Below are 18,389 nucleotides of genomic sequence, written 5' to 3' on the forward strand. Positions count from 1 at the left end.
ATTTGCCTTGCTCTGTACCTACATGCTCTCATAATTCTATCACCCTGTACATTATTCTTATCATCACGCACTCGGAATATTTCCTAAACGCTTATGCCATCTATAAGGGTCAAAAGACACACTTACTCTTCGTTGGGCAATCACTCTGAGGGTGGTAATTCGAGGTCTCTTGCGCAAATTTTCAGACGGAGCCAATCGGTCCAGGATGAACCTCAGCCTTCTTCCTTCCCCGCTCAATCAACTAGACCTACTCAAAACCAAGGGCCATTGCGTCTAAGCTCGAGCAGCAGAGTACAACACCATCTTCTGTCTCTACAGACACCGTTACTTGGTGGAGATCGGAGTAGAGCCCGGGCTTTTTCGTTACCCCAGAGGCTCCTCTCATTTCATCCATCCCCAGCACCTTCAATTGGATCAGGAATCGCTACACTTGAACACTCATCAATAGATGTACAAGTGCCAGGGGAGGGAGAAAATGGACCAGGACTTATAGATAGTGCACTGAGTCTTGCAGAAGAAAATGTTGACTTGGTTCACCACCATGACGACGTCGTAGAGCATCTGGACGTTATTGGTGTGTGGTTCTCAAAACGCTTTTGAACATCTCTCTCATTAGAGGTTTGTTAGATCCACAGGTAGCCACCGCAAATAATTTGACAAACGCTGCCAACTCAATTCTAATGTTGGTTTTCCCTGGTCAATTTTCCCGCTTTCTGACTGACCGCTGCTTAGACCACCATTTTCATTCCACTTTCGAAAACCTGTAGTCGCGTTATCTCCACCACCTTTCCCTTCTGTTGAGAGTGCTCGCGCAGCTGAAGAGCAAGGACGGCCCGTGTTGGAAGACTCATTGGATCGACACGTCGATGATGTTATGAGGCGGCGCGATAAGATTAGGAGGACATTGAAAGGAGTTTGGTCGTTTCTCAAGACTCGTGCGTGATTTCCGAATATTAAAGCCTTTGAATAAAGCTGATCTTACCCCTTTAGCTCTGGGCGTATGTTACTTTCCATTGACAGAGTACAATCTCCTTACTCTAAACCTAGATCGTCACTGGGATATACGGCTTTCTCGTCGGTATGTCGAATGCATATAATCGTTGTCTATCTATAACACAATACAACAGTGTTTTGGGGTGCTGCGATTGTCGTCTTTCTCCTCAAAATCATCAACTTCCATAATGCCAACACACAAGGCTTTTGGGTCGAGGTCAGCTCACAAGTCGTCGATGGTATGTACTCTCAAATCATCAGGCTTTCCGAAAACTTCATTATCCTTCATTATAGGGCTATTCGCCGTGACGGGTATCGGATTTATACCCTTTCGCGTTCTCGACACTTACCGTAAGCAATTTTTTCAAAAAAATAAATGGGTCTCATCCAATCTCTAGGTATTAGCAAAATATATTCTTACAAACGACGAACGAGGGAGCTCCGAGCAAAGGCTGGTTTACCGCAGTTGTTTGATGAAGACGACCTTCCAGATCCCGTTTACGACCCCAACTATGTCCACGTACTGACTGACGAAGAGCAGAAGGATTTGCATCGACGTACGTATTGATACTTGCTCTCTATTTTAAATTATTCAGTACGTTCTTATCTCTTAGAACAAGTCAAATTTCACCACAGCCAGACGTGGTACAAACCTCACGGTACTAGCACCCACCGGGTGGGTACTTATCTATCCACAAAATCGTGGACTCGTATTCAAGCCAGACGTTTTTTAGGCTTTTCCGATTGGTTATGCCTTATTGATATGCTGTTTGAACGATGGTAACTCGATCTTTCAAGTAATTGCTTTTCTTTTTCAAGTCACAACCCGAGTTCACATCGCTGCAGATAATTCTTTGTGGAACCATGTGGGGGTTGAACAGGTTTGAACGACCTGCATGGAGTACCGGGATTCTGATCCCCCTGGGTTTCCTTTGCGGTATAGGCTCTGCAGTGGTCATAGCCCTCGGAAGCGCGAAAACAAAACGTACTGCGGAGGTGGAACAAAGGCTTAAAGACGCGTTAGCGTTGTATCACGGTTCTGAAGACCATGGATCTAATACTGAGATTGCGGATACTGATGTCGCGGATAACATACCGCGTCGTTCTGGTTCTACCAGCCTCAGAGCTATACCAGAAGGATCATCCCACGTCGGAGGACAAGCAATGCAGGAAAAATCATCCATCAAGGAAGAAAATGGGTTCGTTCCGCAGAAAGAACTATCTCAGTAATGTTCAGAGGGACTTGTATCTTTATTGTACTTATTATTCACTTGTACACACTATTTGGCCTCCTCTACCATAACTTTGCCTCAAAGCCTTTTCCATTGCCTCGCTGCCCGGAGTCTTTTTGTTGCTGTGCCCATTGCCTCTTTGATGCTAGGCTTGAAAGTCATTAATGTTAAGGCTTAAGGATCCCTGGGCAGCAGGGTGAACAGGACAGACCATGATACTCAAATTGTTTTACGAAGTACTGATCGTTCATTTATAAGTATTTTTACTGTATGAAAGTGGATGTGCCATATGATGAATGTAACTTAGGGAGTGTGTGGATACTAGAGTGGAAGCGTCCCGACGCCCAAGTTATAAAGAAAAAAGTGTGTCAAACACCCACAACAATACTTCAGTCAAATCAACTCGAAACACTTTCCGACAGAGCCTTCAAGCGCTGAACGGCCTTCCTGAACAATTGTTTACCTACTCGTCGTGGAGGAGGTCTCGACGCTGTGTCAGAGGGGGCCCGGTGACGAGGAAGTTGTACACTTTTAAGTTCGATCTTCGCCGTAGCACGGACCGTATTGAAAGTGATAGCATTGGAACCTCCTCCAAGCACGTCAGACGATAATTCGGGCACTTCTACAAGAGGCTCGTTCACGGGTCTAGATTCGGGTGTGATCGGGCCAGCACTCTCTGGTTCGGAAGTGGACGTAGAACTGGATCCGACAGCGAGCACGTCAAGTAGGGAATTATGAGGATGGTCGGGTAACGGCTGAAGACCCTCTGTAGGTCGGGCATACAAGTAGACTTCCTCCGAATCTCTCGGAGCGCTTGATAAACTCTTGGATGCCACTGGCTCGGAGGCGATGGGCGTCTTTGGACACTCATGTGCGTCTTCCAGCGGAGTGACAGGAGGTGCAGCGTAGTTGGCTGCGGCCGTGCGCACTACATCACTTGAACGATGTAGTTCATCTTCGGACATGAAGAAGGTATCGACATCGAGAATCTCGCGCCTTAAATCTGGAATAGATATTCTATTGAGTGGATTGAGATGAAAAATGCGCTTGAGGATGAGGTTGGCCTGATCAGAGATGGGCAAGACAGTGCGAAGAAAGTCCCGATTATACAGAAAAGCAGAAAAGCAGTCGTCGGTAGTCATTGCATATCGCCAGGGATTCCGGCCAGCGATCATGTTGGTGAGAATAACACCCAACGACCAAATGTCACTGTGGCGAGTCGAATATCTGCCATGCTTGAACTCCTTGCCGATACATTCTGCAAAAGACAGGCGTGAATACATAGCTGATGAATCAGTAAAGTGCAAGTAACCTGGACTCATGTAGTATGAACTTCCACACCCAAAGTCCTCCGAAACTTTGTTCTGCGTAGATAAGCCAAAATCGGCAAGATAAACACGCCGACCGTCTTTGGAGCATAGAATGTTTTCGGGTTTTAAGTCGCGATGATAAACGCCATTTTCATGACAGTGGTGAACAGCATCAAGGAGTTGTATGAATATCGATTTGATGAGCTCATTGTTTTGACGGAGGGCCTTCCGTTCAGTGATTGCAGCGAAGAGGTCACCTCCTAGACAGAGATCGAGAACAACGTAGACGTAAGTTTGATCATATAGAACCTTGTGGAAGCCGATGATATTGGGATGACTAGAGACAAGACGATGGAGAGTGAACTCGCGTAACTGGAAGTCTTCATGTCGCGAACCAAATCTGGGTCTAAGAAGGCATTTGACGGCAAAGTATATGGGATTTTCACAAGGCGAGGTGAGATCTATAGCCTTGTAGACTTTTCCGTACGCGCCTGAGCCCAGAGGTTCAATAAGCTTGAAGCGGCCATTGTCTAACAAGTGGCCAGCAAAGTCGGGAAAGGTGTCGGTGACCGGAACGTGACGAGGCATGTTGCGTTGAAGAAGATGAAAGGTCAATGTAAGGTAGTAATGTAAAGTGCTGTCAAAGCGAATAGTGAAGGTAAAGGTTAAGATGTAGAAAAGGGGAATTCCAGTCCATTTATGTTTTGCGCGAATTGCCTATTCAGTCAATCACGTTACCCCGATTTACCGCTTTTGGAACTTGTAGGGCTGCTTAAGCTAAAAGTTAAATTTGGCGTACGTGAGGACGAATATATGCGTGATCAGAGGTGATCATTTGGTGAATACTTGCACCCGGTGGTGACCATCGAAGCAGACTGGCGGAATGAGGTAGTGGAACTCATAAGATTCAAATACTGGGAACTGGAAAGAACCACCCTCGAGTGTGCATCACACCTGTGTACATCAGCCGTAACACAAAACCCAGGACCATTGCACTATTTTCTTTTGAGGCCATGCCAGCGATTAGTGGCCGAACGCTACTCGCTACTATACACATAAGCCCTACATCCCATGGCTTCTCCATGGCTATACCATCAACCAAGTCCTGGCCCGCCCACATCCGAGGAACTGGAATGGAGGTGAGCAACGAATGAGGGACGTTCCCGAACAGCTCCTAACAGCTCCCGTACCTTTCCGGCGCGGTTCGGTCCGTACTAGTCCATGCTGATGGTCTTTATGAGTTTAACTATCCGAAGAGATCACAAGGATTTTCCTGTCTTTCCTTACAACCGCCATGTCCAACAATCCCTCCTTTGTGCTGCGCTCTATCGAAGATGTTGCTTATGAGGAACGCCCTGTTCCCGAGTCCGGTGAGCAGAACTTGATCCAATCATCCAGAAAAGACTTCACAAGTGAGCGCCACATAGTCTCTGATACGGAGGTGCTGGTAGCCATTAAAAAGACGGGTGGGTCTTTTGAAGAATCTCTTCTTATTTTTGCTAACTGTCGCTTAGGTATCTGTGGTTCCGATGTAATCATTCAGATTGGCACATATCGTTTTTGTCTCCAATCAGCTTCATACAGGTGCACTATTATGTTCATGGCAAAATTGGAGATTTTATTGTCAAGGATCCGATGGTAGGTACATCCGATTCTATCCGAAGGAATTTCACTTGATCGTCAACCTCTCAGGTTCTTGGCCATGAATCCGCAGGCGTCATCACCAAAGGTTTGTTTGAAGTTAGTGGGAGCGGATCTACTTAATCGTCCCATCTCCAGTCGGCGCCAAGGTCAAACACGTTAAAGTTGGCGATAAGGTAGCAGTAGAACCAGGTTCAACCTGCAGTAAGTTATCTCTGCTGCTTCTGTCTATTACTTACAGGGGCTGACGAATATTAGGGATATGCGATTCATGTAAATCTGGGAGATATAATGTACCTCTGTTATGCCCAGTCACTAGTAATTCCTGGACTAACAATGCCTACGTCAGCTCTGTCCGGATATCGTCTTCGCGGCGACGCCTCCGTATGATGGCACACTCGCTCGGTATTACCGCGTACTAGGCGATCTCACTTATCCATTGCCAGAACATCTTACCTTGGAGGATGGCGCTATGGTGATACCTATGCCATCGCCATATGGCTACATGTTCCTGACCTTTCGGTGTTTGTAGATGGAACCTCTCTCTGTCGGAGTTCACTCGGTATCGAACCTCGGGAATTTCAAGTTTGGCCAAAGCATCGCAGTATTTGGATGCGGCCCGGTGGGCTTGCTCTGTATGGCCGTCGCCAAAGCATTGGGTGCAAGGAGAATCATCGCTGCGGATATTGTCCCTTCACGTCTCGAATTCGCAAAGAGTTATGTTGGCGCGGAACCATACCGGCCTCTTTCACCTAACAAAGATGAGGCTAAGCTCGATTACAGTAAAAGGAATGCAGAAAACATGAAAAAAACATTGGGAATCGAGGATCGTGGAGCAAATGCTATTGATCTTGTTATCGACGCCAGTGGTGCAGAAGTTTCAATCCAAACCGCGCTTTATGTCGTCGGCACTGGTGGAACGATGGTTCAGGTGAAATATTTCTTGTGGACGATAGTCATCGACATACTAATATTCACTCAGGTTGGAATGGGAAATCCCAACGTCCAAATCGATTTGTCCCAACTAATGACCAAAGAGGTGGCATATAAGGGATCCTTCCGATACACTGTGAGTGGTCAATGTAGACTGCTTTCCCTATCGCTCATTTGAAGCTCCCTCAGCACGGAGACTATCCTCTCGCTATCTCGCTTGTCGCTCAAGGAAAAATCGATCTCAAACCATTGGTTACTCACCGGTTTGTGTTCCTGCCACCGTGTCAAGTGAATTTCCGTATCAATTAACTTCTTCCAGATATAATTTCGAAGATGCCATTGCTGCATTCAAGGCTACTAGAGCGGGCAAGAGCGACGACGGAAAGGATGTCATCAAGGCAATTATATCTGGACCCGATGTATCCCCAAATGATCTGTAGAATTTAGTAGGTACTATGTATGTGTCTGGGATTATTCAATTATAGATCTCCTTGCAGAGCACGTTCAACTGGTTTAGCTGTAAGTACGGCTGAATCACTCGATTTACGCATGTGCATACTCAGTCGAGTTGTCTCGTACAGCTTAGGCTTAGGGAGCAACTGATGTGATAGAATGACTATATTTCTAGACCATGCAACGTTACAACATGTAATTATAATCCTGATGATAAGTGTTCAAGGTGAGAGGGAATAAATATGCGTGAATGAACATATCCCTTAAATGGTGCACGATAATGATGATGATGCTACGATAAGAGAAAAAAACACATGTGAAAGAAAACAGAAAGAAAAGCATGAAACGATGTGTTGATGCTATGAAGCAGAAAGGGCGAGCTTCTTATAATGTGGCGAGTCTTCAGCTTCGCCAATGAGAGACGAAGTTTCATCGTCAGCCTTACGTTTTATACCGCGGGTAACAGGATCGGGAGAAAGCGACAGACGCGTCATTGAAGACGAATTTGACTCAGGAGTACCAGAGCGGCTTCGACTGTTAATATCTGACCGTAACCGCACAGCAAGGACATTACTTGAAGCTTCTGCATGGCAAGTAGCGTGATATATCTGCGCAAGGGAGCATCGTTAGACTAACGTGAACTGATATCCTAGAATGAAAGAAATCCGTACCCTATTATCCTTCTTTACAGCGTTCTTCCACACCCACTCTTCATCATCCTCTACAAATTCTGATTTAAGAGGCTCCTTACATATCGGGCACGATAATATTTTTGCTTCGTCTCCAGGTGGGACGACAACGAATTCAGAACGTAATTTAGCATCTCGTGCAGCAACTTCAGCAGCAGCGGCAGCTTTAGTCGTAATCGGCCTAGACCCATCCGCACGTCCCTTTCCTTTAACGTCATGGACCCAGTCCTGTAAAAGGAAAGAAAATCAGTCATTTGAACGGGAATCAGATAGACACAACTGCTGACCTCGACACTAATAAACCAGCTCCTGCTGTGACCTCGTCCTATATTTTGGTTGGCCTTGAGGTTTTGTCGAAAATGCATATCCAAATGGTCTTCGAGAGCTTTCTTGCCATCAGCAGTATCTAAAAATCGAATGCCGCATTGTTTACATTGAGCTCCAAGTTGTTCGTAGAGCAGATCGTAGATGGGCGGCCGAGTTCTAGATAATGATTTATGTTAATGTTATTCGACCAAGGAAGAAAAAGGACATACTTAGTGATAGCAGCAGCAGTCAACTGCACAGAGTGGGATAATACAGATTTTCGATAGGCCCTTGCAGTTTCTCTGGACTGATTAACCGCCTCGAGCATATCAGCCGTTGAATCGTCGTGTGTCGTAGCACCGGCTCCGGTTGGAGTGCTGTTTGCTGTCACCACACCAGCCTTCATAAGTGATGAGAGTAAGCCTGCAAAATCAGGAGTTTGCGTTGAAGAGCCAGCCGCAGCGATTGTAGGAACGGGGGTAGGTGCGATACCAGAAGAAGGGTTGGCAGATACATAAGTTTCAGATTTGAAGTTTGCTAAAGGGTATACAGGTGTTGTATTGAAGGTGACAGGTGCAGTGGCTGGCGGAGGAAGTGGCATTGAAGCAGGAATTGTAGGGTAAGAAGTTGATGACCATTGCTGAGTATGAGTTGGCGGTGGAGGAGGTAATGCTGATGCTTGGACATTGCTTCGCATGAGAGTTCGCAGCTGGTTCAATATTTGCTGAAGATCATTTTGCGAAACGCCGGCTTCCACCATCTTTCGAAGCTGGTGAAGATGTTTGAGTATAGTTAAAAGAGACATAACATTAAGGTACCAACCTGATGCAGAACATTCACGTGATTCTTCGATGTAAAGTCGTTGGGATTAGCCTGAACGGCTCTTTCTTTTTGTCCAAGAGTGAATTCAAGCTCGCTGAGCACTTGGGCCTTGGTAATTTGCCCAACACCTGAATAGAACCCGTTCGACGATGATGACTGAAGAGCAAGCTGAGCGATAGTCATCAGGATTTTGAGGGACGGACGTACACTGTTCGATCCATCACCCCAAATGCTACGCTCTATCTGAACCTGCGCCGGCAAACCGAAGAGTTCCTTGCCTGTGGGAGAACCGGTCCGCCAAGTGAGCACCAGCTCGACCATCTTGTTGCGAGTAGCCTCATCTACTTGTTGATAGGTATCTACGAACAAAGGAATCACAAATCTTGCGAAATGTCGAGCATAAGGTTCATAGATATTTTTGCTAATCATATCGAGCAGATAGAACACCGGAAGCTTCACCCACGGAGGAACCTACAAAAAAGGGAAGATTAGTAAGCAATCCGCGGAATCTTTCGTACGACCATAAGAGGCAGGATAAAATTTTCTGGTTGCTGGTCTCTTAGAAGCGCCAGGCTGCACTGCTCTTTTTGTTAGAAACTACAGTACTGGTACTGGTACGATAGTACGATTACATGAGTTACAATACTGTCCGCCCTTTGACCACTACCACATATAGGTGATAAGGGACATTGAAGATAGTACTCACCTTGCGTATATGGGCCTCTATAGACTGCGCAACAATATCTGCGAATCGCGAATAATCGTGGGCCATCATGGAAAGATTCTGGATCAGAGGGCGTGAGTTGACGGTTAGCTCTGCAAGCCGATTAGAGAAATCTGTGCGGAAAGTTGCTGGGTCCATATACATCGGCATAACAGGAGGAGGAGATACTAGTGGATAATGATTCGGCATCGTTGGTTGACTGAAAGCGTTGGCGCCGTATGAAGGCTGGCCATAATAGAGAGACATCCTGCAGTCACTGAAATATCAAAGAGACGAGAAGGCTCAAGTCGAAATACACCCTAACAGCGAGTTGGCGTATGTCAAAACGATTTTTTTCACACCAGAAAACACCTGCCAAGTGTGCAGAAACGACAAAGATGATGGTTGGAATGAGAGATGCGGTGACAAGACGATTTGAAGACGAGCTCCGAAGGCCGTTCTCACACTACACGTGACGCCACCACACAGCCACAATCAATAACATCTGGCGATCGAATTTGGCATTTCAAGTTACAAAATCTCAAGAAAAAACGCCTCTCCTGCCTCAAGATCGTGAGTAGAGTCTCTAAATGCTGCCCAAGTCGATTCTGGCCATCTCTACGGTCATTTCTATGTCGATCTCGGATAGATTGAGGGGAAATTTAGGCTGGATCGACTTGGGGAAGTTCAGATGACATAGACACTGATTTTTCGCTACAGATGCGGGACGTCCTCCAAACCGAAGAACTCGTTATCCCTGAGGGAGTCACGGTGGCTCTCAAAGCTCGTATCATCACCGTAACAGGGCCTCGCGGTACACTTACAAAGAACGTTCAACATGTCAATATGGACATTCGGCTGGTCAAGAGCAAGGACTCCAAGGTCACACTTGCAGTTTGGCAGGGAGGAAGGAAACACGTTGCATGTCTGCGGACGATTAAGAGCCTCATTAGCAACATGATCAACGGTGTTACAAAGGTGCGTTCATACAGACTATGATCGTATCCAAGATATCAATAATTTCCTCAGGGTTTCCGATACAAAATGCGTGCCGTTTACGCCCATTTCCCTATCAACTGCATTATTCAGAGCGATGGTCATGCGGTTGAGATTCGTAACTTTTTAGGCGAGAAGGTAAGTAGTGAAAGATTTAAGCTCGTTGGCAAGACTGACTGTCCGTTCCAGACTGTTCGACACGTTAACATGCTGGACGGTGTTGTGATCACAGAGTCTAAAGCACAGAAGGATGAGCTCATCCTCGAGGGTAATGACATTGATATGGTATCCCAATCAGGTGAGTCTTCTAAATAACCCTTGTCTTCGATACCTCTAAGCGGTTTTCATATAGCGGCTTCCATTCATGGCGTCTGCAGAGTGCGGAACAAGGATATTCGAAAGTTCCTGGACGGTATCTACGTGTCGAACAAGGGTGTCATAGCAGAGGAAGATTGATTCACGGTGCTGGTCTTCATATATAAAATTTCCATGTCGCATGTCCACTCTATATGACTCTCCCAATATCGCATTTTATGCTCATGGTCATCATCTCGCAAGCACACAGTTAAGTCAATCACTGGAAGACTATGGGATAAACGGAATCTTTGTACCAACACGATCTCTGTATTTGACATAATCATCACCAAAAAACTTGACGAGCATCCTTTCTTCGGCTGCAAGCATGATTAGAAATGCAGAAATTTGGAACGACATCCAGACTCACTTCGGGTTCTTGAATAGAAGAATCTCCACAGCAGGATAAAGTATAGAACAAAACAAACAGAGTTCTGTAGGACGAGCTGGGTACCCAATGCCCAGTAGAAAAAACCTGCATAAGATGGATGGCGGCACCAGCTATGAAGAGGTCAATATTTGATGAAGGCAAGGCCGATGACGCGACGTACGCGTAGATTCCATCAGTGACTAGTCGATGAGATTCAAGCTTCCTGAACGCAAGGGAATGTGAAAAGTTCGTCGACGCGTGTATCATGGCCGCAGAGCGCATGAATTGGCCCAACAGCACCATGATCATTCCTGTGCATTGTTCCGTCGTTAATTGTAGCAAAACACTGACAGGACATACCGGGAACATACCAAGGATCGAAACCCAAGCTCTCGTTTTGAATGACGGTATAAAATACAGAGTCACGATATATTCAAGAACAGCTGAACCGTTCGCTATATGATACATAGATCCATTATCCAATAGAAAAGCTAAACGAATATTGAGGGAACCCTTCATATGCCATTGTCTATGACACTCACATTCCACACTGCATTTCTCCAGATTCCATCCAGCGGTAACCGCGAATTCTCCAAAGTGGAATGCTGACCATGCAGCAATGAAGAATCCAAGTTGATATGTGGTCCACCACCACAGGGAAAATCCTCCCAGAAAAGTCAAAAGTCCAAAGCAGAATACTGATCCCAGGAGAAAGGCTATGGTAGCAGCGGCAAGAGGGGTATTTGGTAGATTACCGGACATTCGTACATTGACGGATGGAACTGTTGAAAGGGCATGACGTTGCAGCTGCTCGTATTCCTCAAGATTGACTGGTACATCGTCCGACATTGTGAAGGGGAAAGGAAAGAAAGTGAACAATAATAGGAAAGACAAAAGAAAAGGAAATCAAATGCCGTAATGAGCACTTGAATTTATTCCTCTTGTTATGCAGCCGCGACTATGGTTTTCCTTCGTCAGGAAATGTCCAGCTCCTTGTCGCAAAATTTCCACCAGTGTCTCCCATGATGCCAGTAAAATCCGAAACATGGCTCTGGTAGCACATATCGGTGTGTTGACGTCCTTATTGACAGTTCCTGTGCTCATTGCACACAAGATTCTGGCAAAACTACTCTAACTGAATCAATCCTGCTCCAGTCATCCTACATAACGGCTTCTGGATCCGTAGATACAGGCAGTACCACGACAGACTTTCTTCCTGCGGAAAGGGAACGCGGAATTACAATCCAGTCGGCTAGTATTCCAGTGAAATGGAAAAACTGGACGTTCAATCTTATCGATACACCAGGCCATGCCGACTTTGGAATGGAAGTTGAAAGCGCCAGTCGTGTCATCGATGGTGCTGTCGTCCTAATCGACTCCGTGGAAGGTGTCGAAGCACAGACAAAAGGTGTGTGGAAACAATTAGATAGGTACGTGGCATAGGTGAGCTTCACATCATCAGTGCGAGAATATGAAACTAACTTCAACCATTTAGGTATGGAGTCCCGACACGTATGATGTTCTTGAACAAGCAGGATCGTCCAGGGGCTTCCTTCAAACTGTCTATCCGTTCTCTGCTCACGCACCGTCTCCACCCTCATCCAATGGTCTTGACGCTCCCTATCGCGTCATTTGACCCGCAAGACTACATGCATGCGGAGCCTGGTATACAAGGTCTCGTCGACCTCCTGAAGTGGGAGATATGGCGATGGAACGAAGCTGGAGAATCTACTTGCTATCCGCTACCTACCGACGTCCAGGCCCTGGAAGAACTCGAATTCATACCTTCTCATCATCCTATTATACCTCAACTTGCACCTGCGCGCACCCAACTACTAGAAAACCTCTCAATGTTCTCAGAGGATCTCATGGAAACACTGCTCGCACTACCCTCAGAGCCTTCTTCCTATCTTGGTATCAAATATTCTGATATCATCCCTCATCTACGGAAGAGTACGCTCGAGAACAAAATCTTACCTGTGGTCTGTGGCTCGGCGATCAAACACATCGGAACCAGCATTGCGATGGATTATGTCGGGGAATTATTCGCTAGTCCTCTAGATGTCCCTCACGACTCTGCCAAAAATGCACCGTTGCGTATGTTAGCGTGGAAAGTCAGCTGGGATCAGAAACGAGGCTGGATGACCTATGTACGGGTTTACTCGGGTACGCGTTAAACTTGTTCGCAAACGATCCTCGTCTCATAGAACCAACCATACAGGGAAGCTAACGAGGCAAAGCGCGGTTCTAAATGCAACTCGGAACCAGAAGGAAAAAGTTTCTAAACTTCTGCTCATGTACGCTTCGGAGCCTGTAGAGGTCGACGAACTACCGTTTGGTGCAGTGGGCGTTGTATTAGGTCTCAAATTTACCCGTACAGGCGACACTCTTGTATCTCCAGGAGCTCCTCCTTCGGCTCGGTCAGTCATGCAAGATATCGTACCTCCCAAAGCAGTTATCTCGGCTTCTGTTATACCACACTCTCATTCTGATCTGGAACCCGTACAAAATGCATTGGAATCGCTCTCCCGTACGGATCCTTCTGTTCGTTACGACCTTCAGGAAGGGCAGATATTAGTCCATGGTCTAGGAGCTCTACATCTCGAAATTGTTGAAGGACGACTCCGTAGTGAATTCCAAGCCAACTTCGAGCTGGGCAAACGCCGTGTTAGTTATCGAGAATCCCTGGGTCCAAACTACGATCCTCCTCATTATGAAAAGCCGCTTATTACCAATAACGATAAAGCGGATATAGCTGGGACTTCCGTTGTTGTTGCGTTGGATATCCGGCCTCTACAGGACGATGAAGAAGGTAGCCCACTTTGGGATGGAAATCTTGTTTTGAATAAAGCAGGAGTTGCTATACCTTCCCCGGAATCGTCTTCCACTGCAAATCCAGAACTTTTGATAGCTTCAGGAATTGCAACTGCCCTTTCGAGCTCTCCACATTCCTCGCTACCCATGTCACATCTCCGCATACAGATCCGCGAATGGTCCACTCCGTCCCCGTTATCTTTACTTACGGGCGCGAGCGCCATCATTATGCGCAATCGTATACGGAAAGCCGGCATGGGCTCGCTTATGGAACCATACTCCTTTTTCAAAGTAGCTGCGACTGAAGACACTCTTGGTAAAGTAGTGAAGGATCTAACTGAGCACGGCGCAGAATTACAGGATCTTGGCGACGGAATATCTGACGGAATGGACGAAGTTGTAGGATATCCAGTGGAAGGAAATTATATCCCTCCTGATATGCTCTCACCTTCATCTTCGAATCTCACAGGATCCGGTGCATCTCCAAAGCTCAGACGTTTTGTCCATGCTCTAGCTCCACTCAGCCAAATGCTGGATTACAACAGCCGCCTTCGAGCACTGTCTGGAGGACACGGTCAGTTTGACATGGTCAATGCTGGATTCCGTGTCGTCGCTGAACCTCGAAAAATGGAGATACTACGTGAAATCGGAAGAGCATAAGTATTTTCATTATTTTTTGCATCTTGTACTAGACATCACGTTATCATAACTCCCTAATTTCATCTGCGTCTCCAAAAAAGACTGCTCCTTCCATATCTTCATCGTCATCCAAAGCACCTGCACGAACATCACCTGCTGCGTTGAGTATTTGACTGAATTCCATCATCCCTCCATAGTCAGCATCATCCATGTCCTCATCCACACCCTCATTATCATACAACGGAAATGGGCGTACATGAATAGCATCTGGGAACGGTGTCGCACTTCTATCCCGCTCATCAGGGTCAGGAAGAAAGAGAGGTGTCTTTGACCGGGCCCGAGCTTCATTGGCTGTAACAAAATCTCGCGGGGCAATGCTAGGAGCACGAGGAGTAGATCGTAGAATGGACGGCGCACGCGATGATGCATGTAGGGGTGGCCATGGTTCAACAACAATGCATAAGCAGCTGCCTAGTATTTTGAATCCTTGGTATTTAAGGTGCAATAAAGGTTTTGGCTTTTCTTCCTCGTCGTCTTCGATTTCTAGCGAAAAATGTATCGTTTTAGCTCGCGCCTTTTCGTTCTTTCGAGGTTTTGGAATATAATCATCATCGTCGTTGTCATCATCATCATCATTCTCGTCGTCTCCCTCACGCATATGAGAGTCTCCGTCAAGATCCAGAGCAGCAGTCTGCCTTAGTCTTATCCCTGGTGTAGCACCGGATGTATTGTTGACCTCGGCGTATTCTTCAGACAAAGGTTCTTCCGATTCACTATCATCGATGGCTCTACTTTTCCCCTTGGTCTTTTGCTTTTTACGCAATATTTGACTAACACCGCCTGTTTTGGATTTTCTTTTCATTGCCTTCGCTGGTATGGTTGGCGGAAGCATCATATTTTGTTTTTGTGGAGGTGCCGCCGTATATGTACGCGTCTAGCCAATAATGCGTTATGACTATGAGTGTATCATAATGGTGTCCTTACCTTGAGAACAACGGTGTGAGGTTGAGTTTTACGAAAGAAATAACAGAATTGATAGGTCTCTGCCAATGAAGTCAGATGGGTGAGTCACTGTAACATTTCAATAATGAGCGCACCTCCTCGATGAGTTTCTACAGTTGCCTTCTTCGTCGATGGAAGTCCGCCTGTTCCCGAGGTAAGATCCACCTCTGCTTGTAGCTTAGGTATTATCCTAACGCATCATTGGACTCTTGAGTCGCCAGAACAATAAAAAGTGACCGACTTTGGCCTCAGATCTTCGAGGACATGTTGCAAAATTATATCATTCATCCAATCAACATGTCTATCGTCGAGGTACAACTTCGAAAGAATTCAACGACACATTTTGTTGTTAGAGCGTCAGAACCTCACATAGATAGCCAAAACATCTTTCTTGGATATTCGAAGGTAGTACGGGTTGCGAGGACGAAACGACATTGTGATGGTAAAGTCAAAGTCCTCACGTGTAGATATGATAAGATATGATCTGATCTGATCTGATCATGACTCGTTCTCACTGCTCATCAACTTATCCGCAATGCCCACCGTTGCAGTTGACAAGGCTGAACTCTGGGAACGCTTAGGACAAGAATTTAGTGAATAATCCACGATTTTACTGAGACATATCGCTAAATCATCTGCCAGCTACCGAGGAATTTGACACGCTTTGTTTTGAATATGGTGTCGAGCTAGATGAAGATGTGCGTGAAGTACAAGTGACAGTAGGACTATTCGTTAAACGAAGATGTTATGATAGACCACCGCAGAAGTGGAAGAGGCTATCAAGAAAGGTCTGCCTGCTGAGCGTCCGGTGAGTCCAGACGATTTGCTGGTCGTGGTTTTTTCCCTGACTTTCAATCAGCAACTCAAAATAGAGACACCCGCTAATAGGTGCGGTGGTCGCCAACCTAGAAAGTTCTCCATATCACTGAACTCTTGCTCGAACTCAGATATGACTTGCTATGTATCGAGGGTATCGCTCGGGCACTCAAGGTCTTCCTCGGTAAAGAAAAGGCACCTAGATACATGCTTGTGTATCCTCCAAAAGGTGAATCAGATTTGTTAACAGTGACGATTCATCCGGAGGTGCGTGATTACTTATTGACGACGGATCTAGCAAGCTAAACACAGTACAGACCAAACAAGTTAGACCACTGTTCGCTTGCGCGATCCTTCGCAACATCAAATTCACCCCAAGATCGTATGCATCCTTCATCGATCTACAGGACAAACTCCACCAGAATATTTGCCGAAGGCGTCAATTAGTCGCGATTGGAACTCACGATCTGGATACTCTGAAAGGTCCCTTCAGATACGAAGCAAGGGCCCCAAAGAACATCAAATTTGCGCCTTTAAACAAGGAGCAGGAGTACACTGCTGAAGAGCTGATGAACTTATACGAGGTGCGAGTTATATTTGGCCCGAGTGCTTGTAAAATTCATCGTTAGATTGCAGTCCGACAAGCAGCTTTCGCGTTATCTTCACATCATCCGAGATTCACCAGTGTACCCGATTATCTATGATGCCGAAGATCGTGTTTTGTCTATGCCTCCCATAATAAATTCCAACCACAGCAAAATCACACTCAACACAACAAATGTCTTCATAGATGTGACAGCCACAGATCAAACAAAGCTAGATATCGTCGTAAACATGGTGGCAACAATGTTCTCCGAATACTGCGCAGAACCGTTCACGTCAGTTACCTTCTGTCTCCTATGTCTATTGTCCTTATGCCGTTTAAAAATCCAGAATCGAGCCTGTAAAAATGGTTCTACCTGACGGTACTACGAAGATATCACCCGATCTCTCCGAGCGAACAATGCTGGCACACGCTTCCTATATCAACTCCTGTACGGGCCTTTCACTGAAATCTGACCAGGTGGCAAATCTCCTGAGCAAAATGTCTTTGTTCCCTAACGTGTCGACAACTAACGCGGACGAAATTGAGGTCAGTATGCCTCCAACTCGACCCGACATCTTCCACGAGTGCGATATAATGGAGGATGCTGCTATTGCCTATGGATTCAATAATTTGCCGCACACGTTCCCACCCACAACGACTGTTGGACAACCTTCAGCAATAAACAAGTTGAGCGATATAGTGCGATTAGAGTGGGCTTTAGCTGGCTGGGTGGAGGTCCTTCCATTGACTTTGGTTCGTCTGTTTCTCTTGTCTCATAGGTAACTCATATCCATATTGGTGCGTGGTCAGTGCTCTCACGAAGAGAATTTCGCCTTCCTCAACCACGAGGACGATAACAACACGGCAGTCAAGATTGCTAATCCGAAGACTTTGGAATTCCAAGTCGTACGTACGACCTTGATCCCTGGACTGCTGAAAACAATCCGGGAGAATCGTTCTCATTCTTTGCCCTTGAAAATCTTTGAGACTGGCGATGTTGTTTTCAAAGATATAAAGCGAGAAAGGCAATCGAGGAACGAGCGACATGCTGCCGCCGTCTGGTGCAACAAAACTGCTGGTTTTGAGATTGTGCATGGTGTCTTTGACCGAGCAATGAAGATGCTGGAGATCCCGCGCATCAGCAGCTCTGACTCAAATGCAGAAACTGGTTATTATATGAAGGAAACCTCCGGTACGTTGCTTCCGGTCAGCAAATATCCTATATTCTTCTCAAGCTAGTTCTTAGATCCTATGTTCTTTCCTGGTCGAGCGGCTACGATTTATTATCGTTCGCCACCTCTTAGAAGGAAAGGCACATTAGAAAAGCTCAAACAGGATGCCAAGACGATTATCCATGTCCACGATGACCTTGTTCTTGGCACCCTAGGCATTCTGCATCCTAGTGTGCTTGAAAAGTTTGATATCCAGTATCCTTGCTCTGCGGTGGAATTCACATTAGATCCTTTCAAGAAAGAGATCCAGAAGATTTGGACAAATGACGAATAATTTAGTATTTTACAACTTTGCCCAGTCACTGTAGCGATACATATGTATCAAACAAATGTTTGTACATCAAACCTCATAGCGTTGGGACCTTGATTTGTTGCAGAAGATACCATCGTCATCACATTGATATAACTCCCTACTCCAACGTCCCTCCTGTATTTCATTTCAGCCGCATATTCGAAAACAGTGTTCAAACAATCTTTAGATTGCGGATCCACCTCAGG

The 18,389-nt window shown here is 46.0% G+C and overlaps 9 protein-coding genes across 9 annotated transcripts; 5 read left to right on the plus strand and 4 right to left on the minus strand.

Annotated features, from left to right (window-relative positions):
* Positions 1–93: 93 nt before the first annotated feature.
* Positions 94–2,460, plus strand: C8R40DRAFT_1184975 (uncharacterized protein; the record flags this gene model as incomplete). The annotated part of the gene is made up of 11 exons (XM_046232993.1): positions 94–574; positions 628–682; positions 733–935; positions 991–998; positions 1,048–1,078; positions 1,128–1,232; positions 1,288–1,344; positions 1,392–1,550; positions 1,608–1,669; positions 1,728–1,790; positions 1,840–2,460. 11 exons carry the CDS (start codon positions 94–96, stop codon positions 2,221–2,223), a joined length of 1,608 nt encoding a protein of 535 aa, XP_046087383.1. The 3' UTR covers positions 2,224–2,460.
* On the minus strand, positions 2,417–4,199 carry C8R40DRAFT_1099187 (kinase-like domain-containing protein). Its single transcript, XM_046227848.1, has one exon. The coding sequence runs from the start codon at positions 4,121–4,123 to the stop codon at positions 2,624–2,626; it is 1,500 nt and encodes a 499-aa protein (XP_046087384.1). The 5' UTR covers positions 4,124–4,199; the 3' UTR covers positions 2,417–2,623.
* A 464-nt stretch (positions 4,200–4,663) lies between these two features.
* Positions 4,664–6,617, plus strand: C8R40DRAFT_1099190 (chaperonin 10-like protein). Its single transcript, XM_046227849.1, has 12 exons — positions 4,664–4,905; positions 4,963–5,001; positions 5,050–5,066; positions 5,120–5,173; positions 5,228–5,264; positions 5,315–5,380; positions 5,435–5,469; positions 5,526–5,651; positions 5,709–6,107; positions 6,159–6,245; positions 6,299–6,372; positions 6,429–6,617. Exons 1-12 carry the CDS (start codon positions 4,830–4,832, stop codon positions 6,547–6,549), a joined length of 1,131 nt encoding a protein of 376 aa, XP_046087385.1. The 5' UTR covers positions 4,664–4,829; the 3' UTR covers positions 6,550–6,617.
* On the minus strand, positions 6,511–9,498 carry C8R40DRAFT_1099197 (uncharacterized protein). The gene is made up of 10 exons (XM_046227850.1): positions 9,455–9,498; positions 9,086–9,402; positions 8,587–8,850; positions 8,380–8,535; positions 7,788–8,326; positions 7,539–7,734; positions 7,234–7,479; positions 6,689–7,170; positions 6,607–6,626; positions 6,511–6,555 (listed from the first exon to the last, which is right to left on the minus strand). The coding sequence occupies exons 2-8, from the start codon at positions 9,347–9,349 to the stop codon at positions 6,922–6,924; spliced, it is 1,914 nt and encodes a 637-aa protein (XP_046087386.1). The 5' UTR covers positions 9,350–9,402; positions 9,455–9,498; the 3' UTR covers positions 6,511–6,555; positions 6,607–6,626; positions 6,689–6,921.
* A 304-nt stretch (positions 9,499–9,802) lies between these two features.
* Positions 9,803–10,534, plus strand: C8R40DRAFT_1169412 (ribosomal protein L6, alpha-beta domain-containing protein; the record flags this gene model as incomplete). Its single annotated transcript, XM_046231371.1, has 4 exons — positions 9,803–10,060; positions 10,112–10,216; positions 10,268–10,376; positions 10,431–10,534. 4 exons carry the CDS (start codon positions 9,803–9,805, stop codon positions 10,532–10,534), a joined length of 576 nt encoding a protein of 191 aa, XP_046087387.1.
* Positions 10,535–10,663: 129 nt separating this feature from the next.
* C8R40DRAFT_1042477 (ICMT-domain-containing protein) lies at positions 10,664–11,564 on the minus strand (the record flags this gene model as incomplete). Its single annotated transcript, XM_046224084.1, has 5 exons — positions 10,664–10,752; positions 10,803–10,933; positions 10,975–11,113; positions 11,174–11,293; positions 11,345–11,564. 5 exons carry the CDS (start codon positions 11,562–11,564, stop codon positions 10,664–10,666), a joined length of 699 nt encoding a protein of 232 aa, XP_046087388.1.
* A 184-nt stretch (positions 11,565–11,748) lies between these two features.
* Positions 11,749–14,276, plus strand: C8R40DRAFT_1160149 (P-loop containing nucleoside triphosphate hydrolase protein; the record flags this gene model as incomplete). The annotated part of the gene is made up of 4 exons (XM_046229974.1): positions 11,749–11,869; positions 11,917–12,232; positions 12,298–12,968; positions 13,024–14,276. 4 exons carry the CDS (start codon positions 11,749–11,751, stop codon positions 14,274–14,276), a joined length of 2,361 nt encoding a protein of 786 aa, XP_046087389.1.
* A 43-nt stretch (positions 14,277–14,319) lies between these two features.
* On the minus strand, positions 14,320–15,692 carry C8R40DRAFT_1042868 (uncharacterized protein; the record flags this gene model as incomplete). Its single annotated transcript, XM_046224118.1, has 5 exons — positions 14,320–15,189; positions 15,240–15,298; positions 15,353–15,447; positions 15,499–15,575; positions 15,627–15,692. 5 exons carry the CDS (start codon positions 15,690–15,692, stop codon positions 14,320–14,322), a joined length of 1,167 nt encoding a protein of 388 aa, XP_046087390.1.
* Positions 15,693–15,792: 100 nt separating this feature from the next.
* On the plus strand, positions 15,793–18,165 carry C8R40DRAFT_1160151 (phenylalanyl-tRNA synthetase subunit beta; the record flags this gene model as incomplete). The annotated part of the gene is made up of 10 exons (XM_046229975.1): positions 15,793–15,850; positions 15,900–15,955; positions 16,012–16,065; positions 16,117–16,145; positions 16,205–16,340; positions 16,391–16,657; positions 16,710–16,951; positions 17,007–17,412; positions 17,470–17,851; positions 17,906–18,165. The coding sequence occupies 10 exons, from the start codon at positions 15,793–15,795 to the stop codon at positions 18,163–18,165; spliced, it is 1,890 nt and encodes a 629-aa protein (XP_046087391.1).
* Positions 18,166–18,389: the final 224 nt, after the last annotated feature.

The sequence above is a fragment of the Lentinula edodes genome (assembly GCF_021015755.1).
Source record: "Lentinula edodes strain Le(Bin) 0899 ss11 chromosome Unknown C8R40scaffold_13, whole genome shotgun sequence".
Taxonomy (NCBI): domain Eukaryota; kingdom Fungi; phylum Basidiomycota; class Agaricomycetes; order Agaricales; family Omphalotaceae; genus Lentinula; species Lentinula edodes.

Bases quoted from the DNA above. Each gene is read 5' to 3' on its own strand.
- C8R40DRAFT_1099190 (XM_046227849.1), top strand. From the start codon at position 4,830: ATGTCCAACAATCCCTCCTTTGTGCTGCGCTCTATCGAAGATGTTGCT. The intron at 4,906-4,962 runs GTGAGCAGAACT...AGCGCCACATAG, and splicing joins ACGCCCTGTTCCCGAGTCCG to TCTCTGATACGGAGGTGCTG. The intron at 5,174-5,227 runs GTAGGTACATCC...TCAACCTCTCAG, and splicing joins TTATTGTCAAGGATCCGATG to GTTCTTGGCCATGAATCCGC.
- C8R40DRAFT_1099187 (XM_046227848.1), bottom strand. From the start codon at position 4,123: ATGCCTCGTCACGTTCCGGTCACCGACACCTTTCCCGACTTTGCTGGC.
- C8R40DRAFT_1099197 (XM_046227850.1), bottom strand. From the start codon at position 9,349: ATGTCTCTCTATTATGGCCAGCCTTCATACGGCGCCAACGCTTTCAGT. The intron at 8,536-8,586 runs GTACGTCCGTCC...CTTGCTCTTCAG, and splicing joins GGGGTGATGGATCGAACAGT to TCATCATCGTCGAACGGGTT. The intron at 7,735-7,787 runs GTATGTCCTTTT...ATCATTATCTAG, and splicing joins ACTGCTGCTGCTATCACTAA to AACTCGGCCGCCCATCTACG.